The sequence below is a fragment of the Orcinus orca genome, chromosome 2, assembly GCF_937001465.1.
Source record: "Orcinus orca chromosome 2, mOrcOrc1.1, whole genome shotgun sequence".
NCBI lineage: Eukaryota > Metazoa > Chordata > Mammalia > Artiodactyla > Delphinidae > Orcinus > Orcinus orca.
Genome location: NC_064560.1, coordinates 156,427,157 through 156,451,567, shown reverse-complemented (window position 1 = coordinate 156,451,567; position 24,411 = coordinate 156,427,157). Strand labels below are relative to the sequence as shown.

The window sequence follows — 24,411 nt, the reverse complement described above, 5'->3', positions numbered from 1 at the left end:
ATAAAAGCCCTTTTATATCTACTGACTATATTAACAATATTAAATTTAATTATTATCTTAAGGTAAATAGTTTATTATCCATCATATCTCTAAAAATTTTAAATGCTAGACCCTAGGTAGCACACAAAAAGCTTAATATATTTCTTCAATACAGACTACACGCAGAAGTATTCAACTTTTAACAAGTGGATGAACAAAAGCCAAATATCATCATTCATGTCTTATGGTGATTTATAAATATTTATAGTGTCAAAAAGGTCTGGTGGTTGAAGGTGGGTAATATTGCTGTTAAGAATGAATGTTACATTAAAAAGAATTTTTAATTCTGGTGATCTTATACAATCTTTAAAGAAGAGAAACACAAATTATTAACTCTTTTGGCTCATAAAATACTGCCAAATAAATCCTGCAATTCTATTTCCACTAATAAAATATAAAGTAGGAATAAAGAAATAAAAACGGCTTATGGTCACAAAGGAAAAAATATGAAGTATATGAAGAGCAACCCTTTCTCCTAGGTTCAATGTAAGAACAGTACTAGAACTGACAATTTATTCATATTGCCCAGCACAGGTTATTTCATCAGCTCAACCCGTATCTACTAAGCTGATCAAACCTGAATATATCCTCAACAGTTACAACAGAAACAAAAGAATTTTTGCTTCTTGTGCAAGTTAGACGCAGACGATATGTAGATAAAACCGAAGAGAGCAAGCAGCTAACTCAGACTGCACAGAAAACAGGCCATGACGTCTACTTACATCACACCTGGCACCTACAGCCCTCTCCTTGAGAAATACCCTGATTCCAAGTTTGGGGCAGGAAGTGTACACAATAAATCAGGAACAACTTGTCACACCACAAAGCAAAGAAGCTACCAAAGTTTAGCAGTGCTGTGTCAAAAGGATTTGGTAGCCAGCCTAAATAAGCTCCAACGGGCCAAAGAAGCAAAAGCAGACATGATGGACCTCCTAATGGAAGTACACAACACTGGCCATGAAGTAGTCTTGCCTCTACCCATCCTAACCCTGAAGTGTTGAGCCTGAATCTAATCAGGCCTCCACTGACTACCAATTTATAGGATACACAAAGGACAGAGGAACATACTGACATTACTGGGATGCAGTCAGCTAAATCCAGACTGGGAAACTGCATATGAAACCACTACATTAAAAAAAAAAAAAAGGGTGGGCGAGGGGGTGTGCTGACAAATAAAAGGGAACCCGTGGAATAAAGATGATCCAAAAGACGTCTTAAATCAATCACAGGTTGACCTTATTTGAGTCCTGACTAAAACAAACTACAATAAGTAGTTATTATTTCATTAAAATACATTATATGACAACTAAAAAATCCAAATATTGACTAGATGTATGACATAAAGAATTTTTTTTAAATATAATAGTATTTTCTTAAAGGAATCCTTATATTTTAGAAATATTTACAAATGAAATGCTCTGATGTTTGACTTCCTTCAAAATAACAGAGGAAGTACAGGGCTAGAAGTAAAACAAGACCGTGCATCAAGGCATGCGATATACTGGTAATGGCTGAAGTGAGATACTGGTTTACCTGGCTCATTACGCTCCTCTCTCTGCTTCTGACTATACATACATACAACTTCCCACTAAAAGAGAAAAGGACCTGTGCCACCATTTTAGTGCCCTCAAGTATTCACTGTATTAATTCTCTGAACGGAGGGAACTTTTCTCTCCCATTTAAAACACATACAACCTCAAATAAAGCAAGTTGTTCTATATCATCTTTAAGACTTTTGCTTGAAGCAAGTTGTTCTATATCATCTTTAAGACTTTTGCTTGAAGAAGTTAACAGATGACCAAAATCTTAAGTTATGAAATAAAAATAGCCTGGTTCTTAGTATTAAATACATTTAAAAATAAAGTGTTCCTAAAACTAAGAAGGAATCACTTAAAATTAAGTTCTATTTTGAATAAAGCCATTAAGAACATTACTGATTTATTAACCACTATTGACTTAGGAAGAAATATTTCTTTCCCAAATATGATGTTTATGATCCTCTAAATAATATGTCTCATATGCAAATTTTATAGATTACAACAAAGTATCAACTGAAAAAACATAAATGTCTTTGAACCAAGTTATTGATTTTAACTACTCAAAACACCCTAGGTTAAAAATGAGAAAGACTGAGGGATCAGTGCACCCTAAAACCAAGTGCAGAGTGCAAATGCTGCTTATTCACAACTTCCTTGAATAATGATAAAGACGTCATATTTTAAAAAATAATAAATTAATCTTACCAAATTAGAAGGTACAGACACCTTTGGAAATAATTTTTTGAGAACTTCTTTAGCTTCTAACTCAACAGCTTCCACATGCTGTTGTCTTTCCTAAAGCAGAAGAAGAACCAAATCAAACTTACAAGATTACAGAATTAAAAAAAAAAAAAGCTACAGTCTTTTAAGCTCTAAGGGAAGAAAAAGACTTAATATTTTAAAAATTCTTCTTATTACTGACAAATGTTCAAATTTCCCATTCTGAAATATCAAAATGCTTACATAAGAAAAAATCTGCAAAATCACCCTAAGTAACAATGTCTTATATTAATCAAACTAAGGCAATATCTGACAATATGGACATTCTCCTTGCCATCAAGTGATACCCCTCCAGGAACAATTCAAAAAACAAACAAAAACACAAAAAATAATTCCTACAGCTAAAACAAACTGCATGCAAAAAATATGCATCTGGGTGACATAACTGAGGCTTATTAGGCTGGTAAATCTCTTTCCAAAAAATGCATCACTGATGGACCATGGAATTAAAATGGCAACTTTGATACTTCCAGTTTCAAGGTCAGGTGAAGCTATTTAAGCTAAACAAAGGGGGGGAAAAAGGAACCACCAAAATTTGACAGGTGTACATATGGGAAAAAGAGAAAGAGGAAAAACTGATGGTGCACTACTTCACCAATGCCGTCAAGAAGACTAACTCTGGCATGTGTGTATGGACTCTGTCAGCTGTTAAATTTAAAGATAAGTATCACAAATGCATGTCTAGATTTGGTGATTTTAAATCCAAGTCTAATGGGTATCAATTATTAACTCAAAAGCATTGTTTGTCAAAATTAGGGTAATGACTTGATCACACGAAAAAATAAAAATCGAATATTCAAACTATCTCTACAAGATTAAAAAACAAAAATAGACATATATAAAAATGCACATCTAAACCAAGCCAAGAAAATCATCTCAAAACACTGGTGAAGTTCAACAGGTGACAAGAAGGCAAGCAAGCTAGCAAGATCTCAACCCTATCTTCCTCCACCATTTAAATCAATCTTTCAAATCTATTATGGATTTAAGATGCACACACTTCAATTTAAGAAAATCTAATAACATGAAAATCTAAAGTTACACAATAAGAAGCTAGAGATTAATCATATTCTGTACACACAAAAAGCTGTTACTTTATTCAGATTAATGGCAGGATTTTAAAAATGGATGTTTTAATGGAGTATTTTCAATAACTCAGTAAAGTCCACTATTTTTCAGGGATACATCCACCTAACTGCATAAAATAAGGTACACTCATTTAAGGAAAATGATTAACTGCTAATTCAGAAACAATGAAGAGCTCATTTTTATCATCTGACCATAGAAGTGGTAGAGCAATCTCTAAAGAAGATCAGGAAAAGAGACACTGTGGAACAGAAACTTTTTTGAAAATTCCCCAAGGGAAAAAGAATCTAACTAAAGGAAATAGGTGTCTAACTTGTAACTAAGAAGCACAAGGATGTACTAGCAATTTTAGGTAAAACGTTTTCATTTGACATAGTAGTTTGGTTGTGGATAGCAATTTCTATTCCACTTTAATACTGAAAACTGCATTATTATAATTTCCTTACTATCTTTACCTAAATGTAACATGTGTGAAGTACCTTTCATGTGAACCTGTCATTAATAGTAGGTCCTCAAGAACATTTACTCCTTACAGCACAACCTGTAGTCAGGGGTCAATCAACATCATTTTATACCTATGCTATCTGAGGACTGTCTAAATTCCATTAAAATAGAGAAGGAGTATAAAGTCTATGCTCTGTAGATCATCAGCCATGCGAGAAGCCATCATGCACTTGGTGATTAGTTCTGAAATATATATAAATTCTTAAATTCACCACCAAACACATGATGAAACAAATTCTAGCTTTCTTTTGGCATCATAATATGCAAGAATGCCTACGACAGGTGGCACATAACTTCTTGTAGGAATGGCATATTAAGAGTTTAGCACTTTCTAGATAACCAGCCTCATTAACAAAATAAGGCTAAAAGGTAGCTCTTAACAGTGAAAAACAAAGTTACAGAAACAATCAGAAACTACACAGAACCCCCACTGCTGACAGGGCTGACTGCAACCACTGACAATAAAATAATAACGTCCTACCTGGCCTAGATTTTTCCACTCTCTGGCTTAGATTTCTCTGGTTCCAATATCTGCCAATATCTCAAATTAAGGTTTTAGTGAAAATTAGGGCCTGATGAATAAGTATATAAGTAAATACAAATCCATTTACACTAAAGGAAATATAACTACAAACATGACTGATAAAAAAATTTATTAAAATTCTATTCTGCTTAAAAAAAAGTCCTTCAAATGTCACTAAGACTTACATTTAAAATTCAGCATATTACCTTAGCACACAAAATACTTACAGAATGCTGAATTGAATAACATAATGAACTTTAATTAACCCATATATGAAATTCAATAATTCTGTTCCACATTTATTCTTGGTAGGAATTTTCAAAGTGCTTGACTGAACTGGCACATTTATTTCTCTCAATCTTTAAAAACAGCTTCTCGATTACAATTCATTAGAAATCTTTAAATCCATGGAACAACTTGAACTCAGGGACAATACCTTTAATCGTCTTTAAGACAGAAGGGGATATATGTTTCAGGAGCACTTTACATACTCTGGTCAAGAGGATTATCCCTTACATTAATATTCCATACTAAACATAAAATGTGCATCATTACTGCCCAGATACTTCAAAACCTAAAGTTTAATTTTAATTCCATCTCTTCTAAGGAAGCACCCCCAATAACACACCCAGAATTGATCCCGTCCTTGTACTTCTGAAGATTTTTATCATTTTCCACCTTGTCTGAGTCATCTTGGAGTGCCTCAAAGAACCTAGGAGAGTCCACTGTGCATCACAGGTGCATTCTAGGTAGTCAAATGTGTTTGTTAATTCAGTTAGATTTTTTTTGGCTCAGGGTTTTCACCAAGTTGTCTTAATCAACCCAAGAGGTACACTCTGTCTAAGAAGAGCTTACATGGGTAGCATAGGCTTCCAGAGACTCATCAGCTTAAAGCACTAATCACCAAAGCTCAAACAATCAAGTAATCACAACAAAACAGCATGCCCAAAATTAAAGCTTCAAGGAGTAGATGAAAAAAAGCAGAGATGACAGAGGTGATAAATGTGGATGATAAGGAGGTTTTATATTCAAATTGCAGTAAAATTAAATGCTTTAGTCTGATTTTAAGACAAGCTGCAGATTTTCTCTGTTCAGTGGATTGTTTCTAGGAGTTAGCATTACAACCTTGGAAGTCTTGTTCACTTTGTCCTGCAGCATTTTTTCAGTTGATGCCAATGCTTCCATTGCTTCCCAGTTTTTCTCCCGAAGGTCCTAATCATTTTTAGAAAGAATGATTTCAGTTTATCCATTATTGAAAGATTTTTGCTTTTTGCTTCATCAGTATTTTGCACTGCATTTAACTGCTGCTTACTGCAAAATTATTTCAATGGGAAAATATGTATATTAGCAAAAAAATAAAAAGCAATGTTTAGAAGTTTGAATGAGAAAATAAAGATGCCCACTTCCCATGTTTTAGTATACACACCAAATATGCCAGCTTTAAAGTAATTACTATGCACATATAACAAGGAAGAAAAAGCATTCAAAAGTAAACACAGAAACCAAGATTACAAATATAATTTCAGGTACATAGAATATTAGAGGATTAAGGACAGAACAAATACACAAGTATTACAAAAAGCTTTATGTGTGATTTTTAAACAGGACCCAGTATCACTCATGGGACTTTCCACTGCAGCATAACATTTTTTTCTCTAAATATGTTTTATTGATTTAACACATTTCAAGTCTACCTAGGAATGACATAGGAATTCACTGTATTTCTCTATCTTTCTTGGCATGGTCAAATGTGCATACCAAAAAGCAACCTGACAGGAACTGTATGAGCTACTTGATCAAGGCAAACGAGGAGGCTAGAAAGAGAAACAGAGGCCTTTGGAAACTGAGTTCTGAAAGATCTATTTCAACAGCATTTCATTAGCAAATACTAATAAGGACAATCTGCTATATTTCAGCCTTTCTTCAGATTTAGAAATCTAAACAGATTAAAAACAAAAACTAAAAAGCCAATAATCACCATCTATTGAATGCTTACTTATGTGCCCAACACTGTACTTGGCATGTCACAAAAATTTTCATTAATCCTCATAACAACCCTAAGAGGTATTTATTCCCATTTTATAGATGGCAAAACCACAGCTCAGGTAGGTTAATAAATGTGACCAAGTGTACACAGCAAATGAGGGGGCAGAACTAGAATGGACTGACGTTGCAGTCTGCTGGCCTCCAGTGTCCTGGCTCTTTTCACACACTTCAGTGCCTCCAGCACTGCTGCTGCTGAGGCATTAGACTGGCATTACCATACCTTCCTTATCTCAGAATCCCGATAATAAAACACAGTTAAGATGGTAACAGTAATACTGGCAAATTGAGCTTAGGTTTTCTGGCCAAGCAATGCTATTAGTAATGTTACACAAACACACAAAGGGCAATTCACATACCTAATTTTGACAAACTCAGAGGAGCAGGAACATGTCAACTTGTTAAATTAACAAATTAACGCAAACTTTGAAAAATTAGCTTTCATTAGAAAATACCCGCTTAGATTTCAATAACATTTCTGACCTTACTCAAGTCTTAACAATGATACTTTTGTGTGCAAAAATTCCTCGTCTAACAAGAACGCTTGCATTCTACTTAAAGGTGTCATCCTCTGGTCAGAGAGAATTTAAGAAACTCATCTAAATTTACTACTTGTCAATATTTCACTATCCCTTCCATTCTAACCTAAATGTATTCAGGTTTTGAGCCCTCTAATATGCTTAATTACCAAAATTTGAAACGCCTCTCAATTTAAAAAGGGAGGTGGCAGAAGACTTTGAAAGACATTTAATTATTGAAAATACTAGGTTTGAATACTGGCATTATTTTCAGTTTACAAAAAGGCTAGCCCAATCAAAATAAGAATAAAAACCTTTAATTTTAAGATACTGAGCTGAAAGAATAATTTTTCCAGATAAAAGTTTAACAGATGGGCTTCCCTGGTGGCGCAGTGGTTGAGAGTCCGCCTGCCGATGCAGGGGACACGGGTTCACGCCCCGGTCCGGGAAGATCCCACATGCCGCACAGCGGCTGGGCCCGTGAGCCATGGCCGCTGAGCCTGCGCGTCCGGAGCCTGTGCTCCGCAACGGGAGAGGCCACAACAGTGAGAGGCCCGCGTACCACAAAAAAAAACAAAAAAAAAAAGTTTAACAGAAAGTCAACTATAGTTTAAAAAAAAAAAATCTGTAGCTGTAATAATTGTAATGTCAACATTTAAAATGATATTCAGACATGTACAAAATGGACTTTTCATTTATTCATTAAAAAATCCACTCTCTAATAAAGTGGTTTCCCCAATAATCCTCTCATAAAACCTACACACAAAACAGTACTTTCCTACAAAGATTAAGAAATCTAAAGTAAAAGTTGATTAAAAAATTCTTAACCATGATATTTCAGTGAAATAATAATAATAAAAAGCTTTATTCTGATACAAATTTGCTTACATTGTTTTTCTTCCTCTGGTGTTCAACAGCATCCTTCAAAGAAGCTAACTCATTCTGGAGACCAGTTATTTCTTTCTCTCTTTCTGAAATTCTAAACCAGAACATGAATATATATAACAATATTTTAGGTAAACAGTGAACATATTATTTGTTACTACAATAAAAACAGCAAGTAGATGATGCTTTGAAAAATGCATTAACCTAACAGGCAAACTCTTTAAGCTTAACCAGTTACCACAGAAAGCCTATCCATGAATTCCTATTTTCAGAAATAACCTTTCAAATAAATTTTTACAATATGATATACTGACATTTATGCTAAAGAGAAATCATCCCCTAAGAAACAGTTCACGAATACATGAACAGCTGTAGTTGTAGTCACTTCTATTTTTATCTAGGGCAGTGAAGTAGCTATTTTCAGAGGAGTAAAAACTGATGTAGACACATTCCCTTAAATATTTTTTTTCCCCAGAAGGTAATGAAATCAATTATGACTTTAAGTGGCTAACCCACAATAAAAGCATAATATTAACGTGAGGTAGGTGTTCTCTTTTCATTTTCAAAACAGTCTTGGGGGCTTCCCTGGTGGCGCAGTGGTTGAGAGTCCGCCTGCCGATGCAGGGGACACGGGTTCGTGCCCCGGTCCGGGAAGATCCCACATGCCGCGGAGCGGCTGGGCCCGTGAGCCATGGCTGCTGAGCCTGCACGTCCGGAGCCTGTGCTCTGCAGCGGGAGAGGCCAAAACAGTGAGAGGCCCACGTACCATTAAAAAAAAAAAAAAAAAAAAAAAGAACAGTCTTGGGATTCATGTTTTTCTGGTTCTATCAAATAAGTTAATTACTTCCCAGAAATGCAGAAAGAAATGGCAAAGAGTCACAATTTGATTCTGTAATAGCTGAGAGGAGGCTTGGGTAGAAAATTAAAGTACAAATCGCTCTTCCCTAAGAATAAAGCTCGATATAAGGGGTTGGCAAACTAGGGTTCAGGGCATGACCCACAGTCTGATTTTGTATGGCCCTTGAGCCAAGAGCTGATTTTATGTTTTTAAACAACTGTAGGGAAAAAAGGAAAAGAAGAATATGAAACTACGTGGCCCATAGAGCCTAAAATATTCACTGTCAGGCCATTTATAAAAAAAGTTTGCTGACCCTTGCTCTATACAGTCAAACTCAAGACTCAATTTAATAGTAAATAATTCTAAACTAGTAAACTACCAACTGTGTAAACAAGTCAAGATGGAAGAACACACAGATATATCACTGAATGTACTTCATGTGGTTGACATTTAACATGTTGAAACATACCAACTTACCTGAAATGACCTTAAAAGCAGCCTCTTAGAGAAAAATACAGACCCACAATAAAAATGTTTCAGTTAAAAAAAAAAAACTACTTAAAAGAGAGTAACCACAAAGATTACAAGATTTACTTTTTTAATGCAGAAGCTAAACCAAAATGTGCACCATTCAATTCCACAAAGATATCAGGAGGATAATTGAGATAATTTAAGGTAAATCAGTAAAGCCTTCAAAATATAGTTAAATGTGATTAGGTATTTTCTGAATGCCTGAAAAACCAGTTATCACCCTCAACAAAATGTTCAAAAAGGGCCTCCCTGGTGGCGCAGTGGTTGAGAGTCCGCCTGCCGATGCAGGGGACATGGGTTCATGCCCCGTTCCAGGAGGATCCCACATGCCGCAGAGCGGCTGGGCCCATGAGCCATGGCCGCTGAGCCTGCGCTCCGCAACGGGAGAGGCCCGCGTAACGCAAAAAAATAAAAAGAAAAAAGAAAAAGAAAAAAAAGGTTCAAAGAAATCCAAATATCATAAAAGGTACATTTAGCTCAGCCAAAGGCACAGCTAAAGCTCTAATGACCTACAGTCCAAGAAATCCAAATAGAACTATAAAAATTAGGGGAGCATTTGCAGTTACATCAAATTGCTTATCTGAGAACTGTTTAGTAAATAAAAACAGTTGCCACGTCCCAAATTGTGAATAAGAATTATTACTTACACTTTTAATAGTTCTTCATGAGGGGGAAAAGAAGATGCCTATTAAAACAGTTAAATGTTATTTTCAAACACAGCTTTCTAGAGGACTTCAAAAAAATTAAATCTGTTCTCAGACTAAAACTGAGACAACACCAAAGGTAAAAATATCATATATTCTATATGCCATCAAAAAGTAATTTTAATAAAAACATGTACACATTTATACAATGTACTGAGTGCTAAATCAAATCTTCATTGTCACTATATTCTTAAACTCTTCATTTAACAAACATTTATAAATTTCCTATCATGTGCAAAGCACTGAGTTAATACCTTAAATTTTCATAATGCATAATTCATATTTGACTACACTAAGCTTCCAAAAGTCAAAAAAATACCATTAATGAAGGAAAAGTATGGAAAAGTTAGTTAACTTGCATGTAACAAAAATTTAATTTTACATAATACGTAAAGGTACATAGCCCTTCACATATGGTATTTATTCCTGATGACTACAATCTCCCAAACGAAACTACTATAAGCTTCTTGTCGACAAGGACTCTAATTCTTTTGTCCTTCAAAATACTTTCGAGTTTATCCATATACATTCATAATATAAATTAATTTAAAGAATATTTTGGTTAACATTATTTTTTTTAAAAATCACACATTTTATTTTTACCAAGCAGAATTATACTCTGAGAAAGTATTTTAAATGGTGGTAAACTATTACTTATAATATTACACATTTCTTAGTTTCTCTCCAATTATAGATGTTTTGTTTGCGGAAAGGGGAAGTAGGGTATACACATGTTTTTAAGCTGACCTCTACATGATTTTATCTGACTTGCTAAGAAAGGCATTCTAAAGGATCTGAAAACATACACACACAGATACATAACAGAGCTGGAATACAGATAGTAATGTTATTTGTGTATACTTTATAAATTATAGATTATCTTATCTTGGCTATAGCATAGCAAACTGCTTTGTTTTTTAGGAAATTTGATAAACACTTATAAATAAAACAACACATACTTTATTCTCAATGAAAAGGCAAAATGGTAATACTTATGGTCATGAGTCATAAAATTTTTTACCACATAAATAAAAGGCAAGGCATCTAACAGTACCTACCTGTTGGTAGTTCTGCTGCTTAAGCTCCTCAATTTGTGATTTAAACAATTTGTTTTCATCTTGTACTTCCTATTTAAACAAAAATTAAACATGAACACATGGACAGAGCTTTTATTTTCCATATAAGCTTTAAAACGTATCATACAGGCAAATTCTACAATAGTAACAATTTTTAAAGGGTGTAATAAGCCCTATATTAAAATACATTATAATTGAGAGTCGATTATAAAATACATTATAATTGAGAGTCAAGAGAGTCGGCTGCCGATGCAGGGGACACGGGTTCGTGCCCCGGTCCGGGAGGATCCCTCATGCCGTGGAGCGGCTGGGCCTGTGGGCCATGGCCGCTGACCCTGCGTGACCGGAGCTTGTGCTCTGCGACGGGAGAGGCTACAGCAGAGAGGGGTCCGCGTACCGCAAAAAAAAAAAATTATAAAATTAGAATAATTCAATTATTCAGTACTAGGCTGGGAGTGGGTATGTCTCAATGGAAGAAAACAGGATCCAGAAACAGACCCAAACACATGTCAGAATTTACTACAGGGTGACACCTCAGATCAGTAGGGCAAGTCCTACTGGTATTTTGGGCCGTATTTTCTTTATTATGGGGGCTGCCCACATACTGTAAGATGTTCAGCAGCATCCACAGCCTCCATTTACTGGATGCAGTAGCACCCCTCCGCCAGCTGTGATAACCAAAAATGTCTCCAAATATTGCTAAATGTTCCAGGCAGGGGACAGAGCCACTGCAGTCAAGTAATAATCGATTATTTAATAATGTGGCTAGTCTTTTATTTTTTTTAAGGTTGAAATGCTATTCTTATAACTTACTCCAATAAATTACATGTGAATAAAACATCTAAGCAAAAAAAATAAATTATAAACATAGTATTAGAAGAAAACACGTGAAAACATTTTTATGATCATAGAGTCAGAGATAACTTTCATTTCAAGACTTCAAATTCAGCAAACTACTTAACATTTCAGTACATAAAAATTTCCAAAGCCGGGGGGGGGGGGGGGGGGGGGGCAGGAATTAAGTCGAAAGAAAAACTAAAATAAATCACCTCACATGACAAGAAGGCTAACTTCCCTTACTATGTTAAAAGGATCTTATAAATTAGTAAGAAAAAGTCAACCCAGAGGGGAAAATGTAGGAAAAATTACAGGCCAATTCATATACAAATGATGTGTGCTTAACTTCTCTATCAAATGCAAATTACAATAATCTGACCATCTTTCAAGCATAATATCAAATGTTTTCATCTTCATCAGTGTTGAAGAGGATGAAAAGGAAATGGCTCTCTGTTGGAGAGTGTAATTTAGTTGTTGTAGTCTGGTTGTTTAATTTAGTGCAATTTAGTTTAGTTGTAATTTAGTCTGTTGGAGAGTATAAATTAGTAAAAACACTTTGGAGGACAATTTAGCATTATATGACAAAATTTAAAATGAACCTACTTGGGAAGGAAAGGGAATGTGACAGAACCAACCCTTGGAGCATGAAATGTGAGCACAAGTATCTGAGACAGTGCAGACATCTAAAATTTCCTATTACTTCAAAACAATGTTTTGTAAGGACTTTCAATACTAACTACATGAAGATGAAGAGATACTATTTTCTATTTTAACTATCACTTTCAAGAAGGAAAAAACCCCTCTGCATAAAATCCAAAATCTCACTTGTAGGAATTATAAATACAGATATAGTATAGTAGCATAAGTATTGAAAATGTGTGTGTAAGGATATTCACCATAGAACTGTTGTAACAGGAAACACAACTCTAAATAATATAAGTATCCATAAACCAGGACTGGTTGTATAAATGATAATACAATCATACAAAAGAATACCATGAAGCCATTCAACGTTAAAGATAAAAATGTGCTTATGTGGAAGGACCTCAAAAACATTATTAATTGGGTGGGGGGAGCAAAATACAAAATTGTGTATGATTAAATACAATATGTTTAAAAACTATTAAGTACACACACACACACACATTTTATGCATGGGCGCTTGCTCAGAAGATATATAAATAATTGATAGTAGTTATCTCTGAGGAATGAGACCCAGTATCTGGGCAGGAGGGAATGTCATTTTGCATTCAATTTTCTTTTGCAGTAGTTAAAATTGTTTTCAAACATGCAAAGACAGTAACTCACATGATAATTTTAAGTATAAACATATTTACCTGTAACAGCTTTGTTTTTCTAGAAAGATCACTCTCCCTTTCTTTTAGCACAGTTTCTAATCTCTTCATTTCATTTTCCTTTTCTTTCAACCTAGAATTTTTACAAAGACGTTATATTTAGTTAGGTGAATCGGTGGAGCACAGGAGAATTTTAGGACAGTAAAACTTTTTTTTATAATACTGTAATGATGGATACATGTCATCATACATTGGTCAAAAACCCCTAGAATGTACAAAAGGCGTGAACACTAATGGATACTATGGACTTTAGTTAATAGCAATATATTGATTTGCTTCATCAGTTGTAACAAATTACCACGCAAATGCAAGATGTAAATAAGAAGAAAAATGGGGAAGGAGGGTATATAGAAATTCTCTGTACTGCTCTCTCAATTTTTTCTGTAAACCTAAAAAAGCCCCCCCAAATATTATATTAATTTTCTTTAATGTGAGGTAGAAATAAATCTAAAATCATACTTTAATGATCTATATACCTACTACAAATAGGCCTCAAAGGTCTCTAAGCTTTCTATTAGCAAATGATAGAAAAGCACCTTGACAGTTATATAATGCCCATAAGATAAACAGTTAGTTGTACATATGAGCAATCTTAGTGCCAATAAAGACATCTCCTTTTTCTCCATAAAGATAATGACCTAATAAATATCTTCAATATCTTACTTTTTTAAAGATACAGTTTCAAAGGGCCACTTCTTAAACATCAATAAAGACTGATGAGATTACATCAAAGGAAAAATCTCTTAAAAGTAATTGATAGAAGGCCAAAACTATGAAGTACAGATACCTTTCTTACCACTGTAGACTGATTTAGTTTAAGAAAACAGACTTCATGGGATAAAAACTGTCTAGGATAACATCTATTAAGACTGATACCTCCTATGCTCATCAGATTCAGTATTTTTACTAATCGGCACAGCATTAACTGATACAACAACAGATACTATTTTCCCCCAAAGGCAAGTTACTTTTATAGAAAGATTCAATATTCATTATCAAGATTATGGCTAAGATTATCTTCTGGTTAATTCAGAGATGTTATTCTTTCAAATACTAAAAATGATTTTGATTTGAAATAAATTTAACCTCTCTTTATAATAATTACATACTTCATTTAGAAAGAGAGAGAGAGAGAGAGAAAACTTAAATAAAACCAACCAGTCTATATTAGCAGAAAGAGCATCTCAGAAAATGCATTTGAAGGATTTGGAAAAGATAAAGTCTCCAGGTATCACAAAGCATTTGAAAGGCCTCTGTTTTATTATACCAAACAGAGATTTAACTTATTTGCCCCTGGACTATAATTCCTACTTAACAAGAAAGTTAATAACTTAGAAGAAACTCATCATAATATTCAAGGACAGTCTAGAAAATATTGAGAAGTTCCTCTTTAAAATGCTGGCTAAAAGTATACTTACACAATCTCAAGTTCTTCAAATCGTGAGGCAGAACATGCCTAAGAAACAGATTCACATTTTTAATTATAACATGAAAAAGATCAGGTTCTACAATATATTATCTATAGAATCACTCACCAGTAAAATAAAAACACAATTATACGTGGTAAATTTAAGATTGGGCCATTCATAAAACAAAGAATGGATTTTCTTTATTTAACTTAATTGTTAATATCCATTTGTTAAAGGATTACAGATTAATACACCAATTAAACACAGACTTAAAAATGAGAATAAGAGTCCATCTGAAAAAGTAAGGAGAGGAAATTCTTTCAGACTTAGGTTGACAAATGAGGCAGTAGTAGACTTGACAGGGATAAAAGTTATTTTATCAACAACAAAACAACGATACAACAGTAATTTTTATGGCAAAAAACTCAGAGAACATATTAACTTCTTTGCTTCCTAGTACAGTAAAATAAAGCTTCCTCATGTTTTATAAAATATGCTGGTAATCTGTTTATACTATACCTCTCGCAAGTTATGTTGTGCTACCTCCTGAACGTGAGCTTTCAAAGATTCATTTTCTTCTTGAAGATCCTGAAGAAGAATAAGTCTAAATAAAAGTGATATTCAAGTATAAAAAAGGTGTTTACTATTGTTTTTAACTTCTCACCTGTAACCATTTCCCTTTATTGGCTAGGTCTTTCTCCTTCTCTTCTAAAACAGTCTTCATGGTATTCATCTGTTCCTCCTTTCCTTTTAATCTAACAATAAGTTAAGAACTATCAGTGAAAATGTTACATGACTAAACAAAGTAAAAATACTGGAGACTGGAAAAGCGTATTTTAGGTTGTACTCATAACCCGAACTGATTAAATAAACTAAAAAATAAATATTTCAAGTATAAAGGCATATAAGATTTTGGAGATATCAAATTAAGCAGTAGCTCTACTCCCACCCCTTAACACCCTGTTTAAGTCAATACCAGCAAATTTAGCTTATCACAGCTAGTTTGGGTATGAAATATATAACCAGTTTCACAGTGGCTATTAAAATGGGCAAAGAGCAACACTGTCAGTTGAAGGTCACATTCAGATTATAAAGCAGAAAAATAAGACTTCCACTCTATCCCCATTCCCATCAAAAAACCTATAGGTTAAATCCTAATGGAAAATTTAAGACTTTGAGGCCTTTGTGAGATATAATTTGATGGGTTTTTTTGTTTGTTTGTTTGTTTTGAGGTATGTGGGCCTCTCACTGTTGTGGCCTCTCCCGTTGCGGAGCAACAGGCTCCGGACGCGCAGGCTCAGCGGCCACAGCTCACGGGCCTAGCCGCTCCGCGGCATGTGGGATCTTCCCGGACTGGGGCGTGAACCCGTGTCCCCTGCATCGGCAGGCGGACTCTCAACCACTGTGCCACCAGGGAAGCCCGATGTTCTTTAAAATATTACTTGAAATCAAATAAAAAGGAGCTACAATTTTCATTATAATTATGTTTAACTTGTGGAAGAGAGATATTAAAGGGAAATGAGGCAAATGGTACTTACAAGTTCTGAAGTTCTTGAACTTGAGAAGTGATAGATAACTAAAATATAAAGAAAGAAGCAGAAAAAAAGCAATTCATAATCCTTTCAGTTTACCTTAATAGGCTTTATGGTAAACCTTAAAATGTGCACACTTCAAATTACAAAGACCTAGCCAAAACAGAGATGACTTGATTTCACCTTCTCGACTCCAATGACAGTAAGAGTAATAAATTAAAAATGGGGGGGGGGGGTAGAAGAGACAAGGAATATGGTTATGAGTAAGTCTAAACAATGTGATACTTTTTTAAATTGTGAAAATTAGAATATTAACTGTCCACATACCTCCCTATCTTGTCAAAGCGCTTTTTCTTCCCACTCTTCAAGGCCAACTACTCAACAGTACTCTATATTGTCCTTTAATCTCCTCTTCTTACCATACACAGTTCAATAGTACCTTTCATTCCCCACTGCCTTCTCACAGTCCCTTCAGATCTTGGCTTAGATGTCAGTTCCTCAGAAGGAGACCTTCCTGAACTCTCAGTCTACATTAGGAATTTAATCTTTTCCTCATACCCTATTTCATTCAACACATTATCTCCAACCACTAACATAGTACTTTGATAAGCAGGAGGAACTGAATAAATACTGAATGAATCTGTTGGTTGGATGAATGAATGAATCATCTCTTCCATGCAATCTCACCACTTTTTTCAATCAAACCTTATCAGATTATATTCACCAAAACCACCCATCTATTTCCAGTAACAACATCTACCTCTGAAATCCCCCAATGAAATCTGTACTTTATTCTATAGGCAAAGGTTGAGCAATACGTATTCTATAACAAAATGTTTTGGAACATGCAGTCAAAAAAAAAAAAAGGTTTACCAAAGTGTTTTTTTTTTTTTAAGTTGGCAAACTAAAATGAAACATTAATATAGAAAACTTTCCAGAAAAAAAACTTTAAACAGTTAAAAGATATGTTGATTAAAATATTAAAACATTTTCTCAAATCAGGCAAAAATAATAAAAAAGCACATAACCCAATATACTTACAGCACACTACTAAAAGTTTTCTTCTGAGTAACAGAAAAAAACCAAATAGTTCATTAATACACATACACTAATGAATCTGTCATGCTATGGCTCTGGGATTTTTACCTGTTGAGCCTTTTCAAGCTGGATATTTCCTATTTCTTCTTTTAGAGCCTCTATTTCCTGTTTCAAATCCTTGACAATGACAAAACAGACAAGATTGGACAATGGAAACACAGAAATTGACATAAAATGCAATGTACAGACAAACACATGAAATTAAATGGTATTCACTAAAGTTGATAAACAAAAAAGCAAAACATAAGTTTTCTCTCTCTCAATACCTGAATAGTTTTCTCCTTATTAGCAACCTTGAGAAGTTCAGCTTCCAGAAGCTCTTCCACAGACTTGATCTTTCCATCTTTTTCATGGATCCTTAGATAAAGAAATGCATTATTAAACTTCGGGAGAAATCATCAAGATCCACCAACTAAGATATAAAAATAGTACCAAATCATTAATAGGCTCACCAAATCAACTCTTCCCATTTTAAGTAAAAGAGCAACCATATTTTGCAGACAGAAGGGGAAAAAAATACTTAAAGCTCTTCCTAAATGAGAATTAAGCAGTAACTACCAGATGGCTGAAGCCTATGCACGCAAGGAGAAGCTGGTGACATGTTTCCAAAGTGCACAGGGAATATAAGATTTGCACCCCAAAGAATACTAAGGAGAACTGAGTTCCTCTCAACAATATAGGTTTCTGGGCTCTGAAAGCTATGGCAAAACTTACATACAATTATGGTATTAAACTTTATAGACACTTCAAGAAAACAACACATACAAGGAACTGATCTCTATCCAATATAACCTGTTCATTAACAGTTCCTAGTGCAGAAACAGAAAATTAACAATTTGATGCCACAAGTTAATAAACGGAGTCAATCATGGAAACTGATTTTTTAACAACTGCACTGGGAAAGCACAGCTAAGTCTCCTTATTCCAGCAATGAAAACTCCTAGCCATCTTAATTGCACAATAAAACAAGATTTATGAGCACTAATAAAACTGGACCAAAAGAAAAAGACCAGTTTAATAATGTCATTACTTACACTTTCTTAAGTTCTTCAACTAGAGATGCAAAGGAAACCTAGAAATAGGAAGGTATCCTACTTGGTAATTTGCTCAAAATATAAATGGGTCATAAATAGAAAAGTATGTTGTTCTTTAAATTTTCCACTACACCAAAACCCCGGAAAAGTAAACCTGGGAAGTAATTCTTTCTAGATTTTTTTAGATGTCATAATTATGAAAATGAAAAGCACTTTGAAAGTAAGCAGCTTTAAAGCTACTTATGGTAAGTGTAGGTCAAAAGAAAAACCAATAGATAAATATTAAAATTATTGACTCAATGATTCTAACCAGATAAGGAGAAAATAGGAAATTTCCTAACTTCAGGTAACCTCTTTTACTATTATTTAGAGTCTTACTTTATATATGTATGCTCAAAACCTTTTATCACTATAGTAACAAGCAATGGCATCCTACCTAGAATACTCTATCCAGTGCCTGGCATAAAGTAAGCATTTAATAAATTGCAGCTTCTATTACTGATAATCAAGTCACCAATCATTCACAGATTAAAACTATAATTGACAAATTCCATGTTGGAGAAGGGAGGAACAAAAAAAAGGCTTGCTGCTATATTTGATAACAGGTTTGCCCAACATTTAAAAGAGAATGGTTGCAGGATCTACTAAATATATTACCTGATCATTTTGCTTGGCCTTTAAGTCTTGAACTTCTTTTGTCAGAGATGAATTTTCTGTTCTTATTGCCTTTTTCAAAGACACATAAGCACAACATACTTTTATTTTCTGAAAAAACAGCTAGCTTCTCATTTTTCTCTAGCTGCTTCTTTTCCTCTCTGAAGGCCCAGAAATCTCAGTTGCTCTATATGTCTACAATTCTGCAAATGGACTTTAATTCAATTATCCTCACAAGTATTTCTACTTATGTTTCCACAACCTGAAAACCACACAGTCAAGTCACTTCTCTCCCTAAAATCAAATACACCTTTTACCTTATTTCTTCCAGCAATCCTATCCAAATTGTTAGTTAAGGCTAATGATAATCATAAAATAAAACTGCATTCTCTCCATTCTATGGCCTCCAATACTATTTCATGAACTTATCAAGTCCACTAGTTATTCTTGTAACTAGTTGTTGTTTGGTTATAATTCGGGCATGCGTGGAGGTGGGGGAGCATATATTACAAACCATAACAATAATATCTACATCATTAAGGCAGTGAATGCTATAGGTAACTACACATTTTTGTATTTATAATAAAATCTTAAATTTAATGAAAAAGGACATCATATAAATTCATAAAATGTGGGTAACTAAAAGGTATGGGAAAAATATTACACATTACAGTAAAACCGCTTCATGTTCACTGAATAATCATAAGGAAAACAAATATACAAAATTCTTTACATTCAGTTCTTCCTCTTTAGTGGCCACCTGAATAAGTCCAGTTTCAAGTAATTCTTCTACAGTCTTCAACTTCTCATCTTTTTCTTGAATGCTGAAATTATAAATTTAAAACACATGTATGAACTATTTTTCAAAGAAAACAATATGATTTCTAAATAAATATTTTACATGGATCAACTCCTATGCCCATTTTTTTCCTTCTAAACTTTCAATTCTAGAAAGGTTTCTAAGGATCTTTGGTCATGGTCCAAGGGTAGTCCCTCTTTACCAAAAACTAAACTGTATTCAAGTAATGCATGCTTACATGCTAGCCTAAACAAGTAAATCATGGCCACACATGACACCCACAAACAATGTAATTCCAAATCAATCAATAGTACACCACTCTCTTCCATTATGAAGTACAAAGAGAATTTTAAGAATTTAGATTAATATAGTTAATAATTCTGCTATCTCACACTTGGTAGAAATGAGTCATTAAAATATTTTTAAAAAATTTAATCTCTTACCATCTTTCCATTTGTTCCAAAACATCTTTATTAGGCTAAAATAAAATCACCAAAAAAGAAAAAAAAAAAGATTAATTTTACCAAGTCTGCATGAGGTAAAACTACTTCAGAAATAGAATTCTATTAGTATTAATTAGATCCAAAATTTAGGAAGATGATCCATGTTTGAAGACTGCTAATAGTTAAAGAATTACTGAATTCAGAAAACACAAGACAGGGGCATCCCTGATGGTGCAGTGGTTAAGAATCTGCCTGCCAATGCAGGGGACACGGGTTGAGCCCTGGTCCGTGAAGACCCCATATGCCGTGGAGCAACTAACTGTGGCCGTGTGCCACAACTACTGAGCCCATGTGCCTAGAGCCCGTGCTCTGCAACGAGAAGCCACCGCAATAAGAAGCCCGCACACCGCAACAAAGAGTAGCCCCCGACAGCCACAACTAGAGAAAGTCTGTGTGCAGCAATGAAGACCCAACGCAGGCAAAAATTTAAAAAAATAAAATAAATAAATTTATAAAAAAAGAAAAGAAAACACAGGACAGAAAAGACGAGGCTACACAAAAGACACAGAAAAAGATGAAGTATAAAATGGGCTGGCAAAAATGAACTAGTCCCTTGTAAGTTTTCAATTACTATAAAAGAAATATTAAGGATAAGAAGAGAATTTGCTCCTCCTCCTTTACATTAATTCTTCAAATCTAAAATTCCAAGGCTCTAAGGCCTTGCAGGCCAAGAAGGAGGCTTTGTTCCTTTTTTTTTTTTAAAAAGTAACATATAAGGCAAGTGCACAAATCCTGTGTACAATTCAATGAATTTTTAACATGTAGATTTCACATAACCAACACCTAAGCCAATATACAGAATGTTTTAAAATTGATTGTAGGTACTTCCCTGGTGGCACAGTGATTAAGAATCCACCTGCTAATGCAGGGGACACTGGTTCAATCCCTGGTCCAAGAAGATCCCACATGCCACAGAGCAACTAAACCTGCGAGCCACAACTACTGAGCCCGTGTGCCACAACTACTGAAGCCCACGCACCTAGAGCCTGTGCTCTGCAATGAGAGAAGCCACGGCAATGAGAAGCCTGCACACCGCAAAAAAGAGTAGCCCCCACTCACCGCAACTAAACAAAAGCCCACGCGCAGCAACGAAGACCCAATGCAGCCAAAAATAGTTAAGTAAATAAATTTATAAGAGTAAAAAATAAAATAAAACTGATTGTGAAGTGCAGAAGCAACACAAGAATGTATTCTCCTTGCTACATTAAAACATGACATGTGAGCTGATCCCAACCATTCACCCATCCTTCTAGCATCCCGCCCATACACTTTACAAAGTCCTCAGTGTTATATTTACTATGTGTCCAGAAGCAAGGTTTCCCCCTCAGCATTCCTAGGTCTTCAGGCAGCTAAGCAACCTGACAAAACAGGTTTGGGGTCTTTTTCCCTTCAACATTCTCTTCTACCCATACCATTCCCTACCTGCTTTCTCCTAATTTTGTTGGTTTCATAATTTTTTTTCCAATTTTATTACAACAATTTTTCACAAATACTATTAATTTTTCCATTACCAAATCCAAGTCATAAGATTCCATTTTCAACGTATTTCTAAAAATTAACCCCCTTTTCTTCAGTGTCTTAGGTTAGATCCTCAGCTTTACTCATCTTAAATATCACAATACCCTAATTCTTCTCCCTGTCTCTAGAGTTCATAAGGACTATACCGTGAGAGGTACAGAACTTCCGAATGGGAAAAAAAAAACTTTCCCACCATCGGAAAGGGCATAGGAGCTGTCAAAAGTACATTAAATCATGTTTATAAATTGTGAAAAATAAATCATGCAGTAAGTTTATAAATCTTTCATCAAGATGGCTTTCGTCCATCTTTATTTTTAATAAATTTTTTAATTGTATTATTTTATTTTATTTATTTTGGCCTTGTTAGGTCTTCATTGCTGTGCGCATGCTTTTTCTCTGATTGTGGCAAGTGGGGGCTACTCTTCATTGGGTGCGCAGGCTTCTCACCGCGGTGGCTTCTCTCGTTGTGGAGCACGGGCTGTAGGCGCATGGGCTTCAGTAGTTGTGGCACGTGGGCTCAGTAGTTGTGGCTCATGGGCTCTAGAGTGCAGGCTCAGTAGTTGTGGTGCACGGGCTTAGCTGGTCCGTGGCACGTGGGATCTTCCTGGACCAGGGCTTGAACCCATGTCCCCTGCATTGGCAGGCGGATTCTTAACCACTGCACCACCAGGGAAGTCCTGTCCATCTTTATTTTTGATGCATGTCCCACATAAAAACAATACAAAGTAGGTGACTATGTATGGTGATAGACATTAACTAGACTTACTGTGATCATTTCACAGTAACACAAATATAGAATCATTATGTTGCACACTTGAAATTAACATGTCAATTGTATCTCAATTTTTTAAAAAAGACAACACTATTAAGTCCTAGTTATATGCAGCTTGATCATTTAGTTGTATTACACCTTTAGTAGTGCATACTTCACTACCACATAAATTCAAACACCTCATGGTTACCAGAATGATCCAACTAAAATACTAGACAAAATGCTGATTCATTCTTTCAACATCCTTCAGTAGCATACCACATTCTAGATCAAGCTCATGGTCCTTACACAGCCTACAAAGTCCTTCACGATTAGGCCCTAGCAAATCTTTCTCTTCCCCTTAATACCTCACACTTTGCACTTCCACAATATGCCAATATGCTCTGAATATGCCAATTTGGCCACACTACCATGACTTTTAACACTGTATCCCCTCAGTTTGGATTGCCCCATAGCTGTCAGCAAATTCTTGGCTATTTTTCAAAATCAGGTTTAGCTGTCCCCTCTCTGTGACACCTCTTACTCTCCTTCAGATAGAATTATCTCTTCCTCTAAACCTGTACACACAGTTTAAAATTTTTTCAAAAAAAGAATTTTATTCATCACACTTTTTCTGTGTGTACACCTAATTCCACACTAAACCACATTCTTGGGGCAAGAACCAAGTCTCATTCATCTCTGTAGCCTTAGCATTGCAGCATAGTACCTAGCATACTCTCCATTAGTAAAAATTTAATGGACAAAATATCCTTTAACAAGGTTACAGTTTAACAAGTACTCTTGGTCAATTGCTCACTGAATGTTCAATTGCATGAAATCAACCCAACTTAGTTATCTATCCAATATTTTACCTTTATACATTATTAATCTAATCCAATCCAATTTTCTCCTCCGTGGATGACTTTCAAAACTACATCATACAACAATGAATTATTCTGCAATAAAACAGAACCAGGCTGCAGGGCAAAAGAAAAAAACTTCCTACTGCTACAGTTTTTGCTTAATAATCTTTATCTTTGAATCTTAAAAAACTACTAGTAAAAAGTCATGCTGTTCCTTTGCTAAAAAGTCAAGATGCTCAAAAAAAAATAAGACACCTCAGGACCTTCCCCCACAAAAAGTATTATTTTATTCTGAAGAAATGAGATCTCAGTAACTGATTTATTTCTTTGATCTATCCATAGGCCTACATCCAAATGGAGTCTTCTCTTCTCTAGTATATAAACAGGTTACCTTACCTGATATTTGCTGTCTTTCTGCTTCCTACACCTAAAGAAACAACAAAAACTTGGCACCATTATTGGTTTGTGCTTCAATAAGCTCAATTTTTTCCTCCAGGATAAAAATCCATGGAGCAAAGAGACAGAATTTTTTTTACATAACTAAACTGTTCATCTCTCAACTGTCACTTGGAATTCTGACTGCTGGGTAGGAAGGGGTTAAAGAAAGGTGGAAATGAAAGAAATTCAAATTATGCTAATCTTTATCTCTTCCTTCACTAGCAGTGGTAATAAAAATGACCAGAGGAGGGCTTCCCTGGTGGCGCAGTGGTTGAGAGTCTGCCTGCCGATGCAGCGCGGTTTGTGCCCTGGTCCAGGAGAGTCCCACATGCCGCGGAGCAGCTGGGCCCGTGAGCCATGGCCGCTGAGCCTGCGCGTCCGGAGCCTGTGCTCCACAGCAGGAGAGGCCACAACAGTGAGACGCCCACGTACCACAAAAAAAAAAAAAAAGACCAGAGGAAAAACCAAAGAGCTGGTTCTCTGGTCTGCTAAGATCAGAGAGAGAAGTCACAATGACAACCAAAAACATAACATCACAGTCATATGCTTTCTAGA

General features: G+C 35.1%; 1 protein-coding gene across 20 annotated transcripts in view; it reads right to left on the bottom strand.

The window, feature by feature from the left end:
• The window catches only part of KTN1 (kinectin 1), a 123,277-nt gene that overhangs the window by 16,727 nt on the left and 82,139 nt on the right, over positions 1-24,411 (bottom strand). For 6 of the 20 annotated variants that reach the window (XM_004279320.4, XM_033404708.2, XM_049706228.1 and 3 more), the window contains 16 exons: positions 20,227-20,261; positions 19,718-19,808; positions 18,988-19,056; positions 18,331-18,368; positions 17,563-17,653; positions 17,345-17,413; positions 16,205-16,242; positions 15,331-15,421; positions 15,186-15,254; positions 14,676-14,713; positions 13,240-13,330; positions 11,048-11,116; positions 9,933-9,970; positions 7,920-8,010; positions 5,596-5,682; positions 2,283-2,372 (listed from right to left, as the gene is read on the bottom strand). In XM_004279320.4, the coding sequence (XP_004279368.1) occupies positions 2,283-2,372; positions 5,596-5,682; positions 7,920-8,010; positions 9,933-9,970; positions 11,048-11,116; positions 13,240-13,330; positions 14,676-14,713; positions 15,186-15,254; positions 15,331-15,421; positions 16,205-16,242; positions 17,345-17,413; positions 17,563-17,653; positions 18,331-18,368; positions 18,988-19,056; positions 19,718-19,808; positions 20,227-20,261 (1,095 nt within the window). Of the gene's footprint in view, positions 1-2,282; positions 5,216-5,595; positions 5,683-7,919; positions 8,011-9,932; positions 9,971-11,047; positions 11,117-13,239; positions 13,331-14,675; positions 14,714-15,185; positions 15,271-15,330; positions 15,422-16,204; positions 16,243-17,344; positions 17,414-17,562; positions 17,654-18,330; positions 18,369-18,987; positions 19,057-19,717; positions 19,809-20,226; positions 20,262-24,411 lie in introns of those variants that run through there. The other 14 variants (XM_033404709.2, XM_033404713.2, XM_049706237.1 and 11 more) reach the window with 7 other exon arrangements.